Raw genomic sequence first — 21,648 nt, 5'->3', positions numbered from 1 at the left:
TCGTGGCAACGTACGGGCACATACAGGTACCTCACTAGGTCCAATAGAAAATGACTTCTAATAATACCGATCCCTCGTGTCGCGTAGCAAAACACATGGATTTATATGATCTCCGTAGCAACGTACGAGTACCTCACTAGGTCCAATAGAAAAATGACTACTAATAATACCGATCCCTCGTGTCGCGTAGCAAAACACATGGATTTATATGATCTCCGTTGCAACGCACGGGCACCCAACTAGTATAACAATAAATTAAGAGTAGAATGGCTCCCTCTAGATATATGCCAGCTTATGTGGGTACATTAAAAAATTTACAGCATTTCGTACCATAGATCTTACTTGTATATTAGTGCTCTTGTCTTCTTCGGCAAACTTATTAGCTTCTCCAGCGACAACAGCATTATTACCGTAAGGGCCTCTTTGGATATCCTATGAATTAAAACAGATTACAACATGGGGATATCCTTTATATGCACTAAAACAGATTACCGTAAGATGCCAATATCCTATCCTGCTTGATTAATTAACGTTAATTTATAAGACTTCCTCTATTCTAAATTATAAAATATTCTAGTTTTCTAGATTTATAGTTTTTTTTCACTGTATTTTTACTATCTGAAGTATAGAGAAAAAAACATGCAAACTCAGTGTGAACTATATTTTTTTATAGATATTTTACCTATAGGCTTAACCAAAATTAGAAATACTAGTCGATTTATCTCAAAGACTAAAATCGAAAACTATATTCCTTTTTCGACCGAACTTTCACTGTCCATATCTCTTCGTCATATTTGTGCGGATACGGTGACAGGACAGCCGGCCATGCAAATGCATGGCAGCGGCTAGACAGGACGAGTGCATGAAGCCGCCGTTGCAAGCAACACATGCAGGGTTGCAAGCTGCCATGCCAGGTTGCGCTTCACACCTTCGCGCTCAGCAGGAAACTTCGCCAGGAATCGTCGGCCGTGGCGCGCTGTACTTTCCGGCCTTCCGTTCCGTGCGTGCGTACAGACTGCACGGTCGTTATTCCTTCGTCTCATCTCAATCCGTTCCATGCGTCACCAATGCATGAAAGAATGCAAGTCCTCTAAGCATGGATCCATCCAACATAGGAGTAAACCAAAAGGCAAAAGCTAGCAGCCGTTCGTTTCGGGCTTTCGGCTGCTCCAGCGTGGTTCTCGGCGGCGCGCGCGGGAACAGACCGACGACCCATGCACTGCAGAGGACGGGAGGACGATTGGGGATGGGGCTCGCCGTCGCGATGGCGCAGCTTTCGGAAAGCCTGGCTCGGATCGCGATGTGGATACCGATACGTTGCTGTGCCGCTGCAGTCCCGCGTCGTGTGCTTTGGGCGTGTTTGCGACCCTGCACCAGGCTGGCTCGGCCTGCTCTACTGGCCCAGTTGGTGCAAGTGACCTTGTTTGTGTTCCTGTACAAGATGAGCTCGGCCCAGGCGAGATTGTGTTTGCGACCCTTTTTGACAGCTGGGCTAAGAGGCCAACTGCCCAACTGCCAAATTGAGAATATGTTTGGCAGCTGGCTGTGGTCGGCCTGGCCCATAGATAGAAAATAGAGACAATTGTCATTATTATCATTGCTATTTACAACAATACATGCATTACAGCTGAGTTAGCCTTAGACAATTTTAACTTAACTGAATCAATTATTGTCATTGCTATTTACAAGTTACAATCAAAGAAGCCATGATCAGGTAGTTGGGCATCCATCTGCAACATAGTCAGGTAGTTGGGCATCCATCTGCAACATATCCATCAAAGAAGCCATGCAAGATTGACAATAGCAATGATTTTCCTCAGATATTAATTGCATTTTCATGTGATCTTTTAACTTGGAGCATAAGGAACATAGCTGGGCAGCCATGAAACCATGATATTCATCCAACCCAGCCATCAAGTCATCTTTTGTGGATAACAGTTGCATTGGGCATGGATGTGCCCCATGGTTCCAAGGCAATAATCACAACATGGTGGAAACAACATAATTTTCAGCATATGCCCAGTACCTCACAATTTAAAGATCATCCACATTAACACGGGCAATAATGACAACATGGTTCAATGGCAATTATGTCATCATAGGAATAAAGGAAAGCACAAGTAAACACGGGCCTCAGCTGCAGTACAACACATCAAATGCAAATGCACCTCAGATTGGTGTATATAGCATCATTGGCCAAGTAAAAACTTCAATCATAGTATGAAATGGATGAAATAATATAAACTTACCACAGCAGCCAACAGAGGCTACACAAATAGTGCCTTACAATAAGTTTGAGCCCAACAGCTTAGGGTTCAAATGGTGTCCACCCAAATGTTACCTATTGTTAGCCACCCTCCTAGGTAAATTAGACAAAAGGACTGGTGGGAGTAAACCAGACTGCACACCAAAATGTCTACAACAAACTATTCCCAGCTATAGTCAAAAGAGAGAGTGGGTAGGAAGAGAGAGTGGGTGGTGGCGCACACCAACATGTAATTCACCTACATGTAGTAGTTCTTGGCTAGGAAGGTCCTAAGCCAAATGTTTCTATGTGCCTCAGTCATGTGAACAAAGCCCCTGCCTTGAGCCTTGTTGTCCAGGAGGAAGGTGTAGGCAACAATCAGTGCCTCCTCAGAATAGCCAGGCATCTCCATCACAGCTAGGTAGAGGTTAGCATCCACATGGGCAGGTCCAGTCTCTCTAAGGGCATTAGCCACATTGTTCACTGCATCAGACATATTGGTCAACATAAGCATCTCATCCTCACTGAAGTTCCCTCTCTTCCTCTTCCTACCCACAACTATGGAGGGGTTCTCGGTGGCCTTGCTACCCTCTCCAACATCAGTTTGTGCTCTCTCTTCAGAGATATAGGTGAAGGCAGGTCCCTCAACCTTGGCAGCAACACTATCAACCTGGTTCTGTCCTAAGGCTTCACCAGAACCAAGTGCAAATTTGCCAGTGGCCATAGCATGGCCAAAAATGGCCTCCATCTCAGTGTAGAACCTAATAGGGCAGTTTAGGAACTCTGCATCTTTTGGATGGTCCTGATCAAGTAATTGAAAAGATAGTGTTTTAGACAAGTAAAAAAACAAGGAGTCATAGGAAACAAATCATAGTGCTACCTTGCAGTGGCCAAGGTAGTGCTCCTGATCAAGCAAGATAGCATTGGAGTCACTATCCCATAAAGCCCCACTAAGGTCTTTGAGCTTAGACACCCTAGACCATTTCTGCCTCCATTTCCTCAAGTGGTTATACACCTGAGTTGGGCTCACTGCCTCCCCACTGTACTCCTTAAGGGCTTTGGCAACAGAGTTGACATCCTTGTCCTTGAAGACCTTGTCAGGCCTGCTACCATCACTAAGAAGTTGAGCCATCCTCCTAAGAATAAATCCAGAGGTGTTGTTGTTCCACCTCATTGCCCTAGGACCCCCGGGAACAGCAGCAACAAGTCCAGCTGCTGCTGGAGCAGCACCAGCACTAGATGCAGTAGCATCATCAGCGTTAGCTGGTGCACTAGCACCAACCCTTATCGTCTCAGTCATCACATCAGTAGCTGGGACAAACCCACCCTGATCACCAGCTTGACTTGTGTCTTATACTTGTGAAAGGGCTTGTTGTCCAAGATACGAAACCTGTTCTTCAATGCACCTATAGCCCTCTCCACAGTAACTCTAAGTGATGAGTGTCTCAGGTTGAACAGTTCTCTTGCATTGGTAGGTCGATTTCTGCTCCCAAACTCACTCAAATGGTACCTAACCCCCCTGAAGGGGGGTAGAAAGCCAGTGCGGCATGCATACCCCGCATCTACCAAGTAGAATTTACCTACAATGTGAAATCTACTGTGAGCTTGTGTGACATTGTAGAATTTACCTACAATGTGAACTTGGTAGTGCAATTACCTTGTGGGACAGTGAACCCATCATCCCTCTCAATGGCATCAGCCAGGATAAGTGCATCATGGGCAGACCCCTCCCAGCCAGCTAGAACATATGTGAACTTGAGGTCAAAGTCCACAGCAACCATCACATTTTGTGTCGGGTTAGTTTTCCTACCCCTGAAAGCTTGCTGCATGTGTCTAGGCACCCTTGCCAGCACATGGGTGCCATCAATGGCACCAATGCAGTCCTAAAAACCATATACGTAAGATAAATGAACATGTGAATATGAACAACTAATGAACCCAAGGTAGGCAAATACCTTTAAATATGGATTCCATCTATAGCTTCCAGTGATCTTTGGGTGAGTGGTAGGGCTAGGTGCCTTGATAAGTTCCTTCCTAAGCTCTCCAACAGCATACAAAACATGATGAAAGTGCTTGTGTACTGTCTGAAATCTGAATGGACCTCCTAAAGGCCTGGTGCACAACTCTAAACCTTTGGTTGTGACCAACAACATGCAGGAACATGGCAACTTGCTCCTCTACTGACACCCCCTCCCTATCAGTTACCAGTCCCCTCTCTCTAAAGGTCGTGCATAAAGCAAAAAAAGGGGCTCTCTTCATCCTAAGCATGGAAATGCACTCTACATCAGTGGAGTTGTAAATCATGTTGAGGGTCCTCTGTCTGTGAAGTTCACTTTGTTCCCTAAGTACATAGACTAGAGGATCAGGCTCTACTTCAGGATCAATCCCTTTTCTTTTAAGCCTAGTTGTAACAAATGAAACCATCACTACTGTCAAGGCAGCTGCTTGCTTACACAACAGCTCACGGCTCAAAGAGGGATCCATCTACATGCATATAACAATGATAAAAGAATTAATCTAATCATACCCTGCTTGGCCTCAGCATGCTTGCAAAATGAATCAGTAAGGAAAAAGAACACGGCTGCATCATCTATATGATACCTCCAAGTGAACGTAAAGGACAACATCATCAACCATTTTAATATAAATCCAAAGCAAACCACATGAAAAATCAAAATAGCAGCAGGTATAACATGAACAACACACTGTACCAAACCCTAACTCATGAAGCATGAACCAGAAAATAGAACGATTGGGGGTTGATTTCACCTTGGGGTCAAGGTCGTAGCAACGGAGATGGAGCAGATCTAGAAGTATATGAAGCAGATCGACCAGAGAAGAAGCAGATGCCCAAAACCACGGAGTCCCGGCACCAGGCGGAGCTGGACGCAGCCGCGACGCACAGCCGCTCGCCGCCGGTCTCTCACGAGGGGGGGGAGGGGGTGGAAGTAGAAGGAGCAGCGAGGGGAGGGGGAAAAGGAGGGAGCACCGTCGCCATATATAGCCGGAAGAGGATTCACCGGAGGGCACCTTCCCCCGCGCGCGAAATCCTCGCCATTCCCGCGCGAGCCCGCGCGAGCCACCCCGCCCGCCGCCAGATTCGCCTGCGTGCGCCGCGCGCAGCCGCGCTCCCAGGAAACGAACCCTAGCCGCGTTTCTTGGGAGCCAGGCGAAGCCGGCTTTTTGGCTGCTTTGAGCCAGGCCGCGAAACGGGCCAACATGGCAAACATCGCTACTTGCAGCCCACGAGCGCAACCGGGCTACAGGGCCACCCTCACAAACACGCCCTTTATTTCTCTGCTTTCCGTGGAAGGAATGCTCCGTCCGACCCATTGCTTGCTTTCACGGCTTTCTAGCAGGTACTGCCAGTGCCTGACTGCATTTGCCGCTGCACGCGAACTGTGACCCGTAGGTTCCTCGTTCTTTCGCGGTACATATACCATGAGTAAAACCGAACACCGTTAATATTGTTAGAGTGATCCTATATTTATAAAGTCATACAATTTTTATGCGTATGAAATGAAAACAAAAAATATCATCTAAAATTTATACACATGCAATGGAAACTTTTACAATCTATCATAATTATTGGATCTACCATAAAAATATAATTTGCATGCATGTGCTTGTGTAAGTGGATGTGGTTCAATGTTTGGTCGAGTTTTTATGCTATTTATATGAAATATTTACGCTATTTCTATAAACTATTTATGCGCAAAAAAAACCATAATTGTGACGTGGGTCCCACGCGAGGGTTGGGGTGTTGGATCGAAGGTTTGACTAAGACGCGTGAGAGAAGTTTGACCTGATGCCTGATTGTTTGGTGTGAACCAGGGATTGGCTAATGCGGACGAGGGGAAGGCTAGGGCTTCCGTAACTATTGGAAGTCCTGGGCTTTCAATATACCGACTATATATATAATTTTTATATATAGTATACATATATACAAATATTTATTTAAACACGATTATAACTTTTATTTTCAAATTATTGGTGTGTATATGATATCTATCTTTTATGTAAGATAAACAAACACGAGTCACGATAGTAAATGTCCACGACACACGACGAAAATCGTGCTTTAATCTCGTTATGTTTTAAAGGTGTAGTAATTATACTTGCTCGTGGATACGTCCAACACACGACGAAAGTCATGGTTTAAAATTATAGTGGTTATACCTACTCGTATAAGAAGTAGAACAAACAATAGTTTCATTTACAAAAAATAGAGATAGATATATAAATTGTAAAAAATAGGGATAAAATACACTGTCACGCCTCAAAACACGCAATTGTCCTTTTTTTTAAAGAATGGAGAGACAAATCGGATTCCGGCCGAAGTTGAAGAGGTCTCAACTCTCAATGGACTTCTTACGCACCAATACAGACTTGAGATTTCTGTCGCCGAAAGAACAAAACAGGCTTCAGGCGTGGCATACAGCCCAACCCAACAATCTTCAGACGCGGACTGTTTCAGCCCATCGAACAAGGTGTCCTTCCTTCTTCACGGGCCACGGCCTGTTCTAACTCACCAAATACTCCTCTCTCCACTTAACGAGCACCACCAGTTCCTTGTTCGGTCGGAACGCAGCGCAGCGGCGGCGGCGATAGGGAGAGAGGAGAGAGTCTGCAGGATCCAGCAGGCCGAGGGAGGAGTCAGCGGCGGGCCGGAGAATATGAGCGGCAACGGCGCGAAGAAGGTGGTCGATGCGGCGGTGAAGGCCGGCAGGACGATCATCGACTGGGACGGCATGGCCAAGTTGCTCGTCACCGACGAGGCGCGCAAGGAGTTCGCCGCCCTCCGCCGCGCTTTCGATGACGTCAACCACCAGCTCCAGACCAAGTTCTCCCAGGTGTCCGATCTCGCTTTTCTTCTCCTTCCCCCTTGGGCTGATCTGACCTAGGGTTTCCAGATCTGTCGCTGCTCTTTCTGCGCTGACCCAGATCGATCCGTTTGACTAGTCTATGTACAAATGGTGTCATGCGGGGTACTCGAGGGAATCAGCTGTGTTCGCTTTTTTTATGTATGGTTACATTTTTTCTTGAGCGCTAGTGGTCTCATGTTGACGTAACGTTGTTTGATTCTAGTTATATTTGTACAAATTAGGATAGGTATCCTGCATTTTCACTTTGTGGTCATTATTAGCGCTTTACTTTTTATTATTGATCCGTAATGAACACAGCAACCGGACACTGTTAGAACCATTACAGTTTATCCTGTATTTAGTCAACTTTGAAACTGTGCTCAAGCCCTCCATTACCTGGGATCTGGGAAACTCTTCTGTTATGAGAATGTTTGGTTCAATCTCTGATGAAAGACGATGGATGCATTACATTTGAATAACCGAGTGATTTCAGAGAAAATACATGTTCTATCAATAGAGAAGGACAGCTTTTGTTTTTTGAGACCAGAGAGGGCCAATCTTGGCTTCATATGTGAACAAGGTGTTTTGTTTTCTGCTCGAAAAGGTTTGTTTTACCCTCGTAAGTTGTAAGGTTTATATTATTCAAACTGCAGTCACATATTGGGTTCTTTTATACTCTTGGTAGGCTGCAAGCTTCCTTTGATTTAGCTTAGTACGGAGTTGATCGAGTGATCTCTCCTGTCATGTTGGGTGCTTTTATTCTTGTTCATTTGCTACGTTATCTTGAAAGTTCCTGGGAGGCAGCTGAGGCATGCACTATTCCTCAAATTTGCAGTACTGTGTCTTCCACATGTGTTAGTTATGTATCCTAGATCAATGGGTCTTTGTTCTCTAAACCTTTTACTTATTTTGTTTGCAGGAACCCCAGCCGATTGATTGGGAGTACTACAGAAAAGGAATTGGATCAAAAGTGGTGGATATGTACAAAGAGGCTTTTGAAAGTAAGTATCCTTGTACGCCAAACCTAATTTCAATTATAGAATCTAAAAGGCGCGTTTTCTGTGAACATCAAGGATATTCTAAAGTGTTTGTTGTACTCTGTTGATTATCTTTTTTGCAATGTGAAAAGTTTTCTGGTCTGTTGATTTTCAAGCTACTTTCTAGTTTCTGTCTAAAGATTCATACTCATGGATATCCCATATATCTCTGATTCTCAGATACCAATGTGTTTTTGGTCTGAGCATCTGGTATAACAATTGCCCCAGTGTTTGTAAAACTATAGAGTACTGTTAGATGGACAAGTTATTATATGTACCCCCATTAGTATTTCTATTGAATACTTGTGTTGCAATATGGTAGCATTTTTTTTACTACAAGCTATGGAAATGTAAGGCTATGTATCATACCTTGGTCTATTAAGAATACATTACTCTGTACACATACACCTCAGTTTGTTGCGATGGATGCCCTACACTAGTCCTTGGTATATTTGCTATAGAGTGCCTGTTTGGCAGACCTCCGCTCTATGATTCTATAGATCTGTTAGCCGATTCTCTAGTAGAGTGATTCCCTAGCAAGCGTGCATCTATGTGACGAAAAATGTTTCACAAATAGTATACGAAGTGATTCCTGAGGGGTCGGAGAGTGTGGAGCAGGTTGGGAGCGGTGGGGAGCAGTTTTTTTTGGCTCCCACTATAGTACAAAACAGAGACTAGATTCACTCAGCTCCCACCATGGAGCAGTTCAGTTTTTTTCGTTTGGCTGCGCAGAAGTGATTCTCGCTGGGAGCAGAGCTGCGGGAGCTTTGCCAAATGCTCCCTGAATGTACTTCACATGATGATTGTTGGTCCTGTGTATGCCATTTTTTTCTATATAATTCTGTTCTCTTTGTCCACTTTCTGAGGTAGTAAACTTGAAATAAATGCAGGCATCGAGATCCCGAAGTACGTCGACACAGTTACTCCCCAGTACAAGCCAAAGTTTGATGCTGTGGTCAGCAGCTGTTGCTCTCACACTTTTGTATTTTAAAGTTTATTGCCTGAAAATCTATTCTGTTTTTTGTGTTTTCTATCTTGAGTTGCTCTACCAACATTTCCTAGATGAGTGCATCCAATTTTTTAGTTCCCGTATTAACTCCTTACCTTATTGCTGATGTGCTTCTTTTTGGTTCTTATATTTATGTTACCTGTAGATTGCTGAATTAAAGGAGGCTGAGAAAGAGCATCAGAAGGAGTCAGAAAGGATAGAGAAGGAACTTGCTGAAATGGAGGAAATGAGGGTAGGGGATATTCTTCAGTGTTCATATAATTCCATTTCCAGAATCATTAGCATTTATCGTCATTTTTAAAGACACCATACCCTTTCGCTTTAATATCTTGTTTATGTGTACAGAAAAAGATCAGTACAATGACAGCAGATGATTACTTTGAGAAGTACCCTGAACTCAGGAAGAAGTTTGACGATGAAATCCGTAACGATAACTGGGGATATTGAAGAGATTGGAGAGAACTCTTATGATGCCATTTCCATGTCCGTGAAGAACCAATAATTTTCCTGTGCCCTGAATTGGGTGGTTTCCATAGCATGTGCACGGGGTTTGGGTGGAATGCCTACAGAATCGACTGTGTCAAGCTTTCTTGATTCCGTAGAAACATGTTTTGTTTGACCTCATCATAGAGGATCTCCGCTTTTATCGTACAAAGATTGTGATATGTTCTTAGCTTCTTTCTACCTGAATAAGAGGATTTCTGCAGACCCTTTTCCAACTGACTTTCTGTGACGCATTGGTCTGGATGCTTAATTTTTTTGTTCGGTGCAAGTGTGGCACTTGTCCTACGTTATGACCTGTTAGAAAGTTGAAACTGCCCCGTCGTGGGCACAACAGTCTATCGTAATGTCTGTAGATCCAAATACTGATATACTTCTCGAATATTTGTCGTTTGATAGTTCAATTTTAAACTAAAACGTGATAAATAAAAAAAACTAGTTCAATTTTAAACTAAAACGTAACAAATAAAAGATTCAATTTTAAACTAAAACGTGATAAATAAAAAAGAACTAGTTCAATTTTAAACTAAAACGTAACAAATAAAAAAGAACGAAGGGAAATTACTAGTTAAAATGTAACAAATAAAAAAGAACGAATGGGGGTATGTATTTTGAAGGATAAACGTATGATTCTTTGTTGAACTGAAGACTTGGTTTGTCCTACTGTTTTGAACGTAATGTTTTTTCTCCGAATACAGTGAAACCGAGAAGTGCCTCAGGTGGCCGTGGGGCTGGATATGTATTGGAGTGCACTAGGGTGAAACTTAGTTTAATTTTCACTTCAATTTACTAAACATGTGGATTGGTGTGGAGTATATCCAAACAAGGCCAATGTGGATTTGATTGGATTTCCTCCACTATTGAAAATACGCAGCCTGGTTCAACACTATTCGTTTCACTTTCATTTGCTCAGCGAGACAAACATTAGCCAACACTGACCCCACCGGTACTGAGTGGCCCAGCGAGCAGCTCCGGCCGGTACACGGAATCCGGGCACCCACGGTTTCCACCAAAGCGACGCGCCCCGCGACATGGCGGTGGTGCGCCTGCGCGTATCTCCACGCCTCCGCTCCATTCCCCTCCTGCTCTCCCAGCCAGACGCCGCTACAGTCCGGCGTAGTTTCGCCTGCGCCAGCGCCTCCCAAGCCCCCGCACCCGCGCGGGCTATGGCGGCCCCGTCCTCCTCATCCGCGACGCCCTCCCCGTACACGACGCTCGTCGGGCGCGTGAGCTGCGAGCGCGAGATCAAGCGCAGCAAGTTCATCGCCATCGCGGCCCCGGTCCCCAACGAGCGTGCCGCCATGGCCTTCCTGGATCAGGTTGCTCTCCCCTCCCTACACGTAGTTCCTCGTATATCCATCCAGCTGCAGCAGAATCTGTGCCTCATGTATAGTTAGCGCTGCGATTGCGGTGTAATTGCGGTGCCCCATTGTTTTGCCTGTGGCCGATCAACTGACGTTGGGTCATTTTGAACACTAGAAAACGCTGCATCGAGGAATTCACCCATGTAATACTAACTTCAAACATGTTTCCACTCATCTCCACTGTGTCACAAGTCACAACCTGTGGCCGTCAGTGAGATCAAGCCGACGGCGTGAGCAGCAACAACCGGGACCAGAGGAGGATCTCGATACGGACTACGAAGCCTCGCTTCCTTAGCTTTATCTTCTCTATTTTCTTTCTTGCCCTTCCCCGTTCAGACTCTTGGAACTTGTACACAGTGGGTGGGTGGCTCACTTGCCAGTTAAATCACTGAACATCTTGCTATTCATCATGGGTGTTACACACTGCAAACTTATCCATGTATTTGTGCAATTTCCAACTCTGTTTTCTTTTTTAAACACAGTAAGAGTAAGTAACTAAGTTAACGTGGTCCACTTGGTTTTGTGTGATAGGTCAAGGATCCACGTGCTACCCATAATTGCTGGGCATACAAGGTTTGTAGTTCCATCTCAAACTTGGCATTCACATTTGCGTTAACAGTGAATTTATCTTGCATGTATGTGTGTTTAGCTGGGAGATCAATTCCGTTACAACGATGACGGTGAACCTTCTAGTACAGCTGGGAAGCCAATATACTCTGCCATCATTTCCTCTGGCATTGATAAGGTCATGGTGGTTGTGATTAGGTATCATTTTGTCAAGTAACATACTTCATTTACATGTTCTGAAAAGACCTTACCAATCCATTTTAGTGATCAGTAATTTGTACTCCTTCGATTCCAAATTATAAGTCATTTTGCCTTTTTTAGATGCATTACTTTTAGTATGTATCTAGACAATGTATATATAACTGCATAGTAAAAACTATGAATCTGAAAAAGCCAAAATATCTTATAATTTGGATCGGAAGCAGTATCATCTATATTTTGTACACTCCACCACATTTTGACAGTATTCCTTCGTGTAATTATCACCTTAGCTTATCTTGTGAAACCAAAGGTGTTTTGAATGACATGAATAGATATTTTGGAGGCATAAAACTGGGAACCGGTGGACTGGTGAGGGCTTATGGTGGGGTTGCTTCTGAATGTCTTAAAGATGCTCCTACTTGTCTTGTGAAACCAAAGGTGATTGATGTCTAATTATTTAGTATTTTTTATCGATAATAATGTTTACATGGTGTGATTCACATTCCAGGCTCGTGTGGGTATGGAAGTACCATTTAATCTGTTGGGAACAGTCTATCATCAGGTGATTATCATTAATTCATCATATTGTTTTTTGGAATGTAGCACACGTGTAAAACTGGATTTTACCTACCTTTTTTTGTCCTTCATTAAAACATAATTACTTTGAACTGTTTTAAGCATGTCTCAGTGTATTGATGGTGTGCACAAGCACTGGATACTAATTATAAATTATCCTTGAAAATTAAGGTCTAGGTTATCTAATTTGCACGTTCACTACAACATACAGACTTACAGAGTAGGTTGTACATCTAATTGTTTGATCTACCATACAGTGTGTATATTTTGTATTACCTGCAACTGACCTGATTCCAGTAACTTCTTGGACATCCTTTTGCAAACTAGAATGTTTTCTGATACTAGTAGGTTTGGTTCTGAAATATGATTCTCACTGTTAACCAAGTATACAACTATGATGAGCCAAAAAAGCACTGGTGGCCAGGCAAAGGGTGTCGGCAGCTAGTGCAGCGCTGCCGCCACCCCTGTGGGCTACCAATGACCCGACATCCAGTTAACCCTCAAGCCTTGTTATCTCTTATTTAAGATCATAATTGTAAGGTTTCATCTATAGGTTGTTTAAGGATGTAAGACTTAAGTCACATTTATAAATAGAGAGGAGACATATGTAGGAAAATAAAGAAGAACGAATTAAGAGGTTTAACCTCTCATACTCTTGCTCATGCCGGTGTCGGCAGCAGGTCCGCTGTTGCCCCCCTTCCCTTTTCTCCTAAAGGATGGTTAGCCCTAGGGCAGTCGCTCCCCTCTCTTCCCTGGTTAGTGTTTACAGTACTGTGCCATTCCCTGCAATTCTTCCTCAATCCTCTCTCAAATCTCTGGTGATGGACATACAACAGAAACTGAATAGAGTTGAACTCTTAATTTATGAAACAGCAACCGTACTCCGTAGGTATTTATATATGTCATAATGAAGTACTATGAATTATGACATGTATTGTTGTCCCAAATCCTATTGAAGCGGTTCTAAGTAGTACTCCACCATTCCAAATTGTAAGTCATTCTAGCTTTTCTAGGTACATAGTTTTTACAATTAGGAACAACGAGAGCATTGCTTTGCCAATGCTAACATATGCTTGTGCTACACAAATTTCTGAAAGTTAACATTGAACAGTTGCATTATGTAATCTTGTATTGGATGGATCTATGCCCCATTGAGGGTGGTAGCGATAACTGCAATATAAAACTAATTGTTGTTAGACTACCCGTCTAGGGTTTGTGTTATTCCCTGTGTAATGACCGTTATACCCCTGTGTAATGGGCCTTGGCCCAGTTACTCTCTCTATTTAATATCACTCCCAACCCCTGATTAGGGTATGGGTTCCTATTCTAACATGGTATCAGCTAGGTTTAGTCTTTTTTCCTCTCCCCGAGCAGCCACAGCCGCCAGGGGTTTTTTCCCTCCACTGTAGCCGCCGCCGCCGGCCTCCACGCAGCCAGCGCCGCCGGCCTCCTCCCTCCCTCGGCCGCCGGCCCCTCCTCCAGCCGTCGGCCCTCTACCTCCCTCCCCTTCCCCACCGCCGAGCCCCGTCCCCCTGCTGCGTCAACGCCCGATGGACGCCCCTGCTGCCACCACGGCCGGATTCCACGTCGGGGACATCACCGGCCCTGGCACACACCCCCCCATCGCCCCTGCTGCACCCAGCAGCGAGCTCACCCATGGGGGGCCCCCTACATCGCCGGCCTTGGTCTGATCCACGCCTCCTCCCCGCTGCCCCTGCGTCGCAGCTCACCACCGGGCTTTCCCGCCTTCGCTTCACCCACCTGGAGTCACCGAGTCGCGCCCTCCACCGACTCCCCGCTCGTCGGCACCCTCGCCACGATCCAGGCCGCTGTGACGGCCTCGCGGGAGCGCGAGCGCGCTGCCTCCCTCGCCCTGGAGCGTGAGCGTGCCCTGGGCGCCGCTCTGACCACCCAGATGGCCACCACGCAGCGCCTCCTCGGCCGTCCGACACTCGCCGATGCGGCGCCCCCAGAGGACCCCCACGCCTCTGACGTCGACGCCGACCTCATCGCTGCTCTCCACGCTCAAGCCGCCGGCCTGCACAACATCCGGGCCCTCGTGTCCGTGGTGTTTGATCCGGCGTCCTCCCACTACCCTCGGTGGCGAGGACAGGTCCTTCTCACGCTGCGGCGATTCGTCCTTGACGACCACGTCCTCGTCGACCACGACACTCCGTCGCCTCGCTCCTGGTGCCTCATGGACAGCGTTGTCCTCTCGTGGCTCCACGGCACCATCACCGTTGAGCTACAGGACATCATCCGCGACCAGGCGGACACTGCGCGCCAGGCATGGCTCGCTCTCGAGGACCAGTTCCTCGGGAATCGGGATGCTCGGGCACTCCACCTCGACGCCCAGTTCCACCTGTTCTCTCAGGGGGACCTCTCCGTGGGCGAATACTGCCGCCAGATGAAGGGCCTCGCTGACTCTCTCCGCGATCTCGGTGAGCCAGTTGCCGATCGTACCTTGGTGCTGAACCTCCTGCGTGGCCTCAGCCCCCGCTACGGCCACCTGAAGGCTCTCATCAAGAGGAGCGTGCCCTTCCCCACCTTCCACGCCGTGCGGAACGAGCTTCTCCTCGAGGAGCTCACCATGGCGAATGAGGCACCCACTCCTGCCTCGGCCCTCTACAGCGCTCCCACCAGTGGTCAGCCGCCTTCAGGGGGCCAGGCCACCCGTCCTCCGTCGACCGGGGCTCCCACCCGCCCCCCACCTGCCGTCCCGGCGGCCCCTCGTCCGACTTCCACGACCGACGGGGGTCGTCGCTCCCGCAAGGGCGGCCGTGGGAGCGGCGGCTCCTCTCGTGGTGGTCCCTCCGGCCGGGGTGGCGGCCACGCGTGGCCGTCCTTCTACAACCTCTGGACCGGGACCATCGCCATGTGGCCGGGCCAGGCACCGAGTACCCCCCGTCCTCCGGCGCCCGCCCTCCTGACTACACCTCACTACGGCGCACCTCCTTATGGTGTTCCCGTCGTGCCCCAGGCTCCGCCCGCGCTCCTGCCCCCGGGGACCCACACCTCGACGGCTTGGTCCCCGCCGGCTGGTGGTTGGGACAGCACCTCCCTCGCTGCTGCTTTCAGCACCATGGCGATGACCCCACCCCCCTCCGAATGGGTGATCGACTCCGGTGCCTCGTACCACACCACCCCCACGGCAGGCACGCTCTCTCGCTCTCATCCCCCCTCCCCTCTCACCCATCCTCGATCGTCGTTGGAAACGGTTCCACTCTGCCAGTCACCTCAGTAGGTGCCTCGGTTCTCCCTGGGCCGTTTTACCTCAACGATGTTCTCGTAGCTCCCCACATCACCCACAATCTTCTTTCTGTTCGTCGATTCACTACTGACAACTCTTGTTCCATTGAGTTTGACCCCTCTGGTTTTTCTGTGAAGGATCTGGCCACCAGGACCCTTCTCGCCCGCTGTGACAGCTCGGGGCCTCTCTACACGCTCCAGCCCTCCACCGCCGGCGTGTCTCCACCTCCTGCCTTTGTCTCCACCACCTCCTCCACCACATGGCATCGACGTCTCGGCCATCCTGGACCCGACGTCATGACCAAGATTACCAGTAGTCTCGATCTTTCATGTAGTAGGGGACATTTTGAGGGTCTCTGTCATGCTTGTCAGTTAGGCCGACATACTCGTCTCCCATTTACTACTTCTTCTTCTCGGGCTGAGCAGGCTTTTGATCTGGTTCATTGTGACCTTTGGACCTCCCCTGTACTCAGTCTTTCTGGTTATAAATATTATCTGGTGATTTTGGATGATTTTTCCCATTTTCTCTGGACCTTCCCGCTTCGGTTGAAGTCGGACACATTCACCACCCTCACACACTTCTTCACCTGGGTATCCACTCAGTTTCGTCGCCTGGTCCGTGCTCTGCAGTGTGACAATGGCCGCGAGTTCGATAACAACGCCTCTCGCACCTTCTTCCTCACTCATGGCGTCCAGTTGCGTCTCTCGTGCCCCTACACTTCTGCCCAGAACGGCCGAGCCGAACGCATGATCCGCACCACCACCAATATGCTCCGCTGTCTCCTCTTCCAGGCGTCTCTCCCTGCCAGCTACTGGGCAGAGGCCCTGCATACTGCCACCCACCTCCTCAACCGTCTTCCCTCGAAGGCGGTACGCCACCCTACCCCCCACTTCGCTCTTTACGACACAACCCCTTCCTATGACCACCTTCGCGTGTTCGGCTGTGCCTGCTACCCTAACACTTCCGCTACCGCTCCACATAAGCTTTCTCCTCGCTCCACCCGCTGTCTATTCCTTGGCTACTCCCCTGACCACAAGGGGTACCGGTGTCTGGACCTCACCTCCCACCGCATCATCATCTCTCGTCATGTCGTCTTTGACGAAGATGTGTTTCCCCTTGCTGGCTCCACCCCACCCACCGATCTTGACTCCCTCCTCGAGTCCGATCCGATTCCTCCCCCACCTTCGGCTCCCCGTCTTGCGCCGTTACCTGCTCCTCGTGCGGCCCCCACGACCTCTTCCGCGCCACGCGCGGCCCCGTCGACCCCGCCTGCGCCACGCGCGGCCCCGTCGGTCCTGCCTGCACCACGCACGGCTCCGTCGACCCCGCCTGCGCCACGCGCGGCCCCGACGATCCTGCCTGCGCCACGCACGGCCCCGTCGACCCCGCCTGCGCCGCGCGCGGCCCCGTCGACTCCGGCTCGATTCGCCAACCCCGCCCTCGTCTACCATCGCCGCGGCCACGCCACTACCTCGGCGCCCCCCGACGCGTGCCCATCGACGAGTGCGGCCCGATTCGCCGACCCCGCCGTCGTCTATCACCGCCGTGAGCCGGCCCCTCCAGCCGCTCCCGACGTTCCGGTGGCTCACTCCGAGTCATTCGTATACCACCCGGTCGTCATCCATCGCGACCCCGGGCACGTCCACCCGATGGTGACTCGACGCGCTGCTGGCGTTCTCCGCCCCGTCGACCGGCTCATCCTGGCAGCCGCTACGACCAGCACTCCACCCGACGCTTCCCCGGTACCCTCCTCCGTTCGCACTGCCCTCGCCGACCCACACTGGCGTCGCGCTATGGAGGAGGAGTACGCGACCCTCTTGGCCAACCACACTTGGGACCTGGTGCCACGTCCACCAGGCACCAACGTGGTCACCGGCAAGTGGCTATTTCGCCACAAGCTGACCTCGGACGGCTCCCTCGACCGCTACAAGGCCCGTTGGGTCCTTCGGGGCTTCACCCAGCGCCCCGGAGTGGACTACGACGAGACCTTCAGCCCTGTCGTCAAGTTCGCACTATTCGCGCCGTCCTCTCCCTCGCCCTCTCCCGCGACTGGGCGATCCATCAGCTCGATGTCAAGAATGCCTTCCTCCACGGCACTCTGACGGAGACTGTCTACTGCAGCCAGCCCACCGGCTTCGTCGACGCTGACCGTCCGGACCTGGTTTGCCGGCTGAACCGATCCCTGTACGGCCTCAAGCAGGCGCCACGGGCTTGGTACAGCCGCTTCGCCTCCTACCTGGCCTCCGTCGGCTTCGTCGAGGCCAAGTCGGACACGTCCCTGTTCATCTACCGGCGCGGCGACGACACCGTCTACCTCCTGCTCTACGTCGACGACATTGTGCTCACGGCCTCCACCGCCGACCTCCTTTGCCGCACGATCGTCGCCCTTCAGCGGGAGTTCGCGATGAAGAACCTGGGGCCCCTCCACCACTTCCTCGGCGTCACCGCCGAACGTCGGCCTCAGGGTCTCTTCCTCCACCAGCGCCAGTACGCCATCGACATCCTGGAGCGGGCTGGCATGTCTGACTGCAAGCCCTGCACCACGCCTGTCGACACTCAGGCGAAGCTCTCTGAGGACGACGGGCCTCCGGTCGCCGACGCGACGTCCTACCGGAGCCTCACCGGCGCGCTCCAGTACCTCACGTTCTCCAGGCCCGACATCGCTTACGCCGTCCAGCAGGTGTGCCTGCACATGCACACTCCGCGGGAGCCCCATCTCACTGCGCTTAAGCGGATTCTACGCTACCTCCGCGGCTCCCTCGACTACGGCCTCCTACTCCGCCCATCCCCGACGTCGGAGCTCGTGGTCTACACCGACGCTGACTGGGCTGGCTGTCCCGACACGCGCCGGTCCACCTCCGGCTACGCCGTCTTCCTGGGCGCCAACCTCGTCTCTTGGGCCGCCAAGAGGCAGCCCGTCGTCTCTCGCTCCAGCGCTGAGGCCGAGTACCGTGCCGTGGCCAACGGCGTGGCCGAGGCCTCCTGGCTGCGCCAGCTCCTCCACGAGCTTCACAGTCCCCTCCAGCGCGCCACCCTCGTCTACTGCGACAACGTCAGCGCGGTCTACCTCTCCACCAACCCCGTGCAGCATCAGCGCACGAAGCATGTGGAGATCGACCTGCACTTCGTCCGCGAGCGTGTCGCTGCCGGTGACGTCCGCGTTCTCAGCGTCCCCACCACGCTTCAGTTCGCCGACATCTTCACCAAGGGGTTACCGTCGAGTGTCTTTTTAGACTTCCGATCCAGTCTCAACATCTGTACAGGATAGAGTTGTGACTGCGGGGGGTGTTAGACTACCCGTCTAGGGTTTGTGTTATTCCCTGTGTAATGATCGTTATACCCCTGTGTAATGGGCCTTGGCCCAGTTACTCTCTCTATTTAATATCACTCCCAACCCCTGATTAGGGTATGGGTTCCTATTCTAACAATTGTAAATTGAGTAGTTCACAGTTTATTTCCCAACACAAAGCTTAGTGAATTGCCTTATAAAAGAAAAGGCTTAGCTCAGCTAGTCCCCCGAATTAGCTGGTTCTTCTTTCTTCCTTTTTTAAAATCCTACTTATCATGTGCTTCTGTTGCTTATTGTCACTTAGTTCTTTGTTTTATCCATGTTCTTTCAACATGGTTATGCCTTGCTGCATCTCTTGCTTGATTTGTACTTTCAAAAGCATGTGTGACTGAATTAAATGTTCAAACAGCTACAACATTTCGAAGCTGAAGATATCAAACAGGACTATGACACTGGAAAAGATGGTACCGTTATGGTCATGTTCGAAGTGGAATATGAAAAAATTGAGAATCTTGGAAATGCAGTGAACTCAGCTTGCAGTAGGAAGATAGAACTATATCTATAAACCACAATCACGGGTTAAGGATGAGTGTAAGTGTGGAGACACGCAATCGTATGTACTTGCAAGCCTCTAGTTCTTATTCATTTGCATCGATATTTATTCTGGAATCTCCATGGTTTTTTTTTTCACCAAGCATGTAGGCACCAGAAATATTCAGCGCCTTATCCAAGCTAACTGCTAGAGTGCTAGGCCATATTGAACTGCTCCAGTGTAAACTGTACAGTCATCTATCTTTTGAATTTCACCATGGTAATTGTTTCATGACCTTTTTTTTATTATTTGTTTTGGTTCATTGTGTTGACATGATGGATGGTATCTTTTCTTTAATATCAGTCTTCACGGTAAGCCACCAATATTTTGATCTTGAGGGACATTCTTGCCTTCCAAATGTTTTTGTAGCTACTATTATGTTCTGAACGACATCGGTGTTCACCGTGAACTTGCCACACTATCTGTTTATGACCGGCAATTATATGCCAGGAGGCCTAAGACTATAGCAGGCCACAAGAAGCTAAGCCGTCGGCCTAGTTAGGATAGGATTTTTTACTAGGGAGGAAAAATAGGAGATCCTCTTAGATTAGGAGTTGTTACTAGATAGGAGATGCATTGTTAGTTGTTGAGCCATAGGATTGTAACAAATAAAGGACAGAGGAGAGTTAATATAAAGAAGGGATTTATCTCCTCATCTCTTTCACGTTCCAGCCAGCTGCCGTGCGCCAGCACGGCGCCACCAGTTTGTCGCCGCAGAACCCAAACAAACACATTGCTGGTCAGCTTAGTTCAAAATGTGTTGGATTATATAATCTGGCCAGATTATAATCCCAAACAAACACCCCCTATGTCATGCAATCTTGTTAGTTGCTGGTTGTAACTCTTAATCAAACCATAGTCTTAAGGTCAAGTGCATCTCTTACTATGGATTTACTGTGCAGAACATTCTTGTTCATTGCAAATATTGAACAAGCCTGGAAATTGTCCTTCAGGGACACGTTGCCACAAGTCTCAGACCAAAAGTCAGTATTGCTTCCGTTACCCTCTATCATTCCCCTTCCTTTTAGATAGATATGTTTAATTTTGAGGAGATCATTCCGCACAGGGGAATTGGTATTTTTTAGCTTTGGTATATGCACTAGGAACATCATGCTGCCAATAGTGTTACTGGACAAGAATAATGTAGGAATCTCATTTGGCTCAGTAATGTATAAAGACCAAGTAATACTTCAATAACAGCAAAACAAAGTGGTACAATAGACTGGCTGCAATCACAAGCACACCACATGCTAGCCACTATCATCAAAATAGCAGAACAAACATGGCACACACACTGAAAACGACCATATACGATGAGCCAAACTCCTGACTAACAGCATGTAAAGAAAAGTCTCCTGCTACATCGAACTTCAAGGGCTGGTGGTTTGTGGGGATGGGGCGGTGAATGGAGGCACCTGGAGTCCGGGAATGGTAGGGATTGTTGTTGGAATCGTAGTTGGAATGGATGGCAAGGTAGTGGGAATCGAGGGCATTGGTGGCAGGGTAACCGGGACTGCAGAAATAGCTGGTACGGTGGTTGGAACCACCGGGTTTGGGAGAGATGGGATTGCGCCAGCAGCTGTTGGTGGCAGGGCTAGCTTTGGGATAGGAATGGACGGGATTGGTGGGATTGTCATCTTGGGGACCTCCGGAATGGAAGGCATTGGAGGCAGCGTCAGCGTGGTTGGAACCGCTGGTATGGTCGGCACTGGAGGCAGTTTGGTTGGAACCGCTGGAATGGACGGCTGAGCAGGCGTGGCCTCTGGCGCAGCTGCTGTGTCCAAGAGATGTCGAGCTGCAAAGCTGCCATTGAAGGCAGTCAAGACTAGGAGCAGGGCGAGAAGACGGCAACCAGATCCGCCACGAGCCATGGCTATCACTGCGTGCGTATTTGCTTTGGGTGTATTAGAGATGTTTTGCTCTTGGGCGATGCCTGTGAAGATGAGACCTGATGCTGGGACTATTTATAGCAGCATCAGCATGTGGTCGGGTGAGCAAGGGCAATGGTCATCGTTGGTTGCTCACCTGTGTCTGCCTTCTGAACTCAGCTGACCTCTGGTTGTTTACCAGCCAATGCGCTCTGGAGGTATCAGGTGTAGTTTGATCTGGGAGTTGGGAAGTTCCTGCTCATTTGTTGAACTGAACTTTGGAT

The 21,648-nt window shown here is 49.0% G+C and overlaps 5 protein-coding genes across 7 annotated transcripts; 3 read left to right on the top strand and 2 right to left on the bottom strand.

Annotated features, from left to right (window-relative positions):
- Window positions 1–1,838: 1,838 nt before the first annotated feature.
- LOC109941966 (uncharacterized) lies at window positions 1,839–4,311 on the bottom strand. Its single transcript, XM_035961800.1, has 5 exons — window positions 4,201–4,311; window positions 3,903–4,128; window positions 3,599–3,825; window positions 3,126–3,578; window positions 1,839–3,047 (listed from the first exon to the last, which is right to left on the bottom strand). The coding sequence occupies exons 2-5, from the start codon at window positions 4,072–4,074 to the stop codon at window positions 2,505–2,507; spliced, it is 1,395 nt and encodes a 464-aa protein (XP_035817693.1). The 5' UTR covers window positions 4,075–4,128; window positions 4,201–4,311; the 3' UTR covers window positions 1,839–2,504.
- A 2,324-nt stretch (window positions 4,312–6,635) lies between these two features.
- On the top strand, window positions 6,636–9,889 carry LOC109939200 (ATP synthase subunit d, mitochondrial). Its single transcript, XM_020546655.2, has 5 exons — window positions 6,636–7,098; window positions 8,030–8,111; window positions 9,038–9,102; window positions 9,302–9,388; window positions 9,502–9,889. The coding sequence occupies exons 1-5, from the start codon at window positions 6,922–6,924 to the stop codon at window positions 9,601–9,603; spliced, it is 513 nt and encodes a 170-aa protein (XP_020402244.1). The 5' UTR covers window positions 6,636–6,921; the 3' UTR covers window positions 9,604–9,889.
- Window positions 9,890–10,576: 687 nt separating this feature from the next.
- LOC100279965 (uncharacterized) lies at window positions 10,577–19,758 on the top strand. Of its 3 annotated transcripts, XM_008674761.4 has the most exons (7): window positions 10,577–10,976; window positions 11,553–11,594; window positions 11,671–11,786; window positions 12,122–12,227; window positions 12,298–12,351; window positions 19,314–19,495; window positions 19,600–19,758. In XM_008674761.4, the coding sequence occupies exons 1-6, from the start codon at window positions 10,689–10,691 to the stop codon at window positions 19,467–19,469; spliced, it is 762 nt and encodes a 253-aa protein (XP_008672983.1). In that variant the 5' UTR covers window positions 10,577–10,688; the 3' UTR covers window positions 19,470–19,495; window positions 19,600–19,758. The 3 variants fall into 3 exon arrangements, with proteins under 3 accessions (XP_008672983.1, XP_023157734.1, NP_001146385.1); XM_023301966.2 differs by lacking the exons at window positions 19,314–19,495; window positions 19,600–19,758 and adding an exon at window positions 13,046–13,748; NM_001152913.1 differs by having other exon boundaries at window positions 10,656–10,976; window positions 19,314–19,726.
- LOC118476103 (uncharacterized mitochondrial protein AtMg00810-like) lies at window positions 17,071–19,034 on the top strand. The gene has a single exon (XM_035964217.1). The coding sequence runs from the start codon at window positions 18,020–18,022 to the stop codon at window positions 18,881–18,883; it is 864 nt and encodes a 287-aa protein (XP_035820110.1). The 5' UTR covers window positions 17,071–18,019; the 3' UTR covers window positions 18,884–19,034.
- Window positions 19,759–20,664: 906 nt separating the features above from the next.
- Window positions 20,665–21,433, bottom strand: LOC100281002 (uncharacterized). Its single transcript, NM_001153921.3, has one exon. The coding sequence runs from the start codon at window positions 21,365–21,367 to the stop codon at window positions 20,867–20,869; it is 501 nt and encodes a 166-aa protein (NP_001147393.1). The 5' UTR covers window positions 21,368–21,433; the 3' UTR covers window positions 20,665–20,866.
- Window positions 21,434–21,648: the final 215 nt, after the last annotated feature.

The sequence above is a fragment of the Zea mays genome, chromosome 1, assembly GCF_902167145.1.
Source record: "Zea mays cultivar B73 chromosome 1, Zm-B73-REFERENCE-NAM-5.0, whole genome shotgun sequence".
NCBI lineage: Eukaryota > Viridiplantae > Streptophyta > Magnoliopsida > Poales > Poaceae > Zea > Zea mays.
Note: the sequence above shows the minus strand (reverse complement) of the source record. Positions and strands in the feature narration are given on the sequence as shown.

What these genes read in the sequence shown, in the direction of transcription:
- LOC109939200 (XM_020546655.2), top strand. Translation starts at nt 6,922, where the DNA reads ATGAGCGGCAACGGCGCGAAGAAGGTGGTCGATGCGGCGGTGAAGGCC. An exon ending in TCCAGACCAAGTTCTCCCAG is followed by an intron (nt 7,099 to 8,029) that starts GTGTCCGATCTC and finishes TTTTGTTTGCAG; the next exon opens with GAACCCCAGCCGATTGATTG. An exon ending in AGCCAAAGTTTGATGCTGTG is followed by an intron (nt 9,103 to 9,301) that starts GTCAGCAGCTGT and finishes TGTTACCTGTAG; the next exon opens with ATTGCTGAATTAAAGGAGGC.
- LOC109941966 (XM_035961800.1), bottom strand. Translation starts at nt 4,074, where the DNA reads ATGCAGCAAGCTTTCAGGGGTAGGAAAACTAACCCGACACAAAATGTG. An exon ending in TGGGTTCACTGTCCCACAAG is followed by an intron (nt 3,826 to 3,902) that starts GTAATTGCACTA and finishes TTCACATTGTAG; the next exon opens with GTAAATTCTACTTGGTAGAT. An exon ending in ACTACCTTGGCCACTGCAAG is followed by an intron (nt 3,048 to 3,125) that starts GTAGCACTATGA and finishes TTACTTGATCAG; the next exon opens with GACCATCCAAAAGATGCAGA.
- LOC100281002 (NM_001153921.3), bottom strand. Translation starts at nt 21,367, where the DNA reads ATGGCTCGTGGCGGATCTGGTTGCCGTCTTCTCGCCCTGCTCCTAGTC.
- LOC100279965 (XM_008674761.4), top strand. Translation starts at nt 10,689, where the DNA reads ATGGCGGTGGTGCGCCTGCGCGTATCTCCACGCCTCCGCTCCATTCCC. An exon ending in CCATGGCCTTCCTGGATCAG is followed by an intron (nt 10,977 to 11,552) that starts GTTGCTCTCCCC and finishes TTTGTGTGATAG; the next exon opens with GTCAAGGATCCACGTGCTAC. An exon ending in ATAATTGCTGGGCATACAAG is followed by an intron (nt 11,595 to 11,670) that starts GTTTGTAGTTCC and finishes ATGTGTGTTTAG; the next exon opens with CTGGGAGATCAATTCCGTTA.
- LOC118476103 (XM_035964217.1), top strand. Translation starts at nt 18,020, where the DNA reads ATGAAGAACCTGGGGCCCCTCCACCACTTCCTCGGCGTCACCGCCGAA.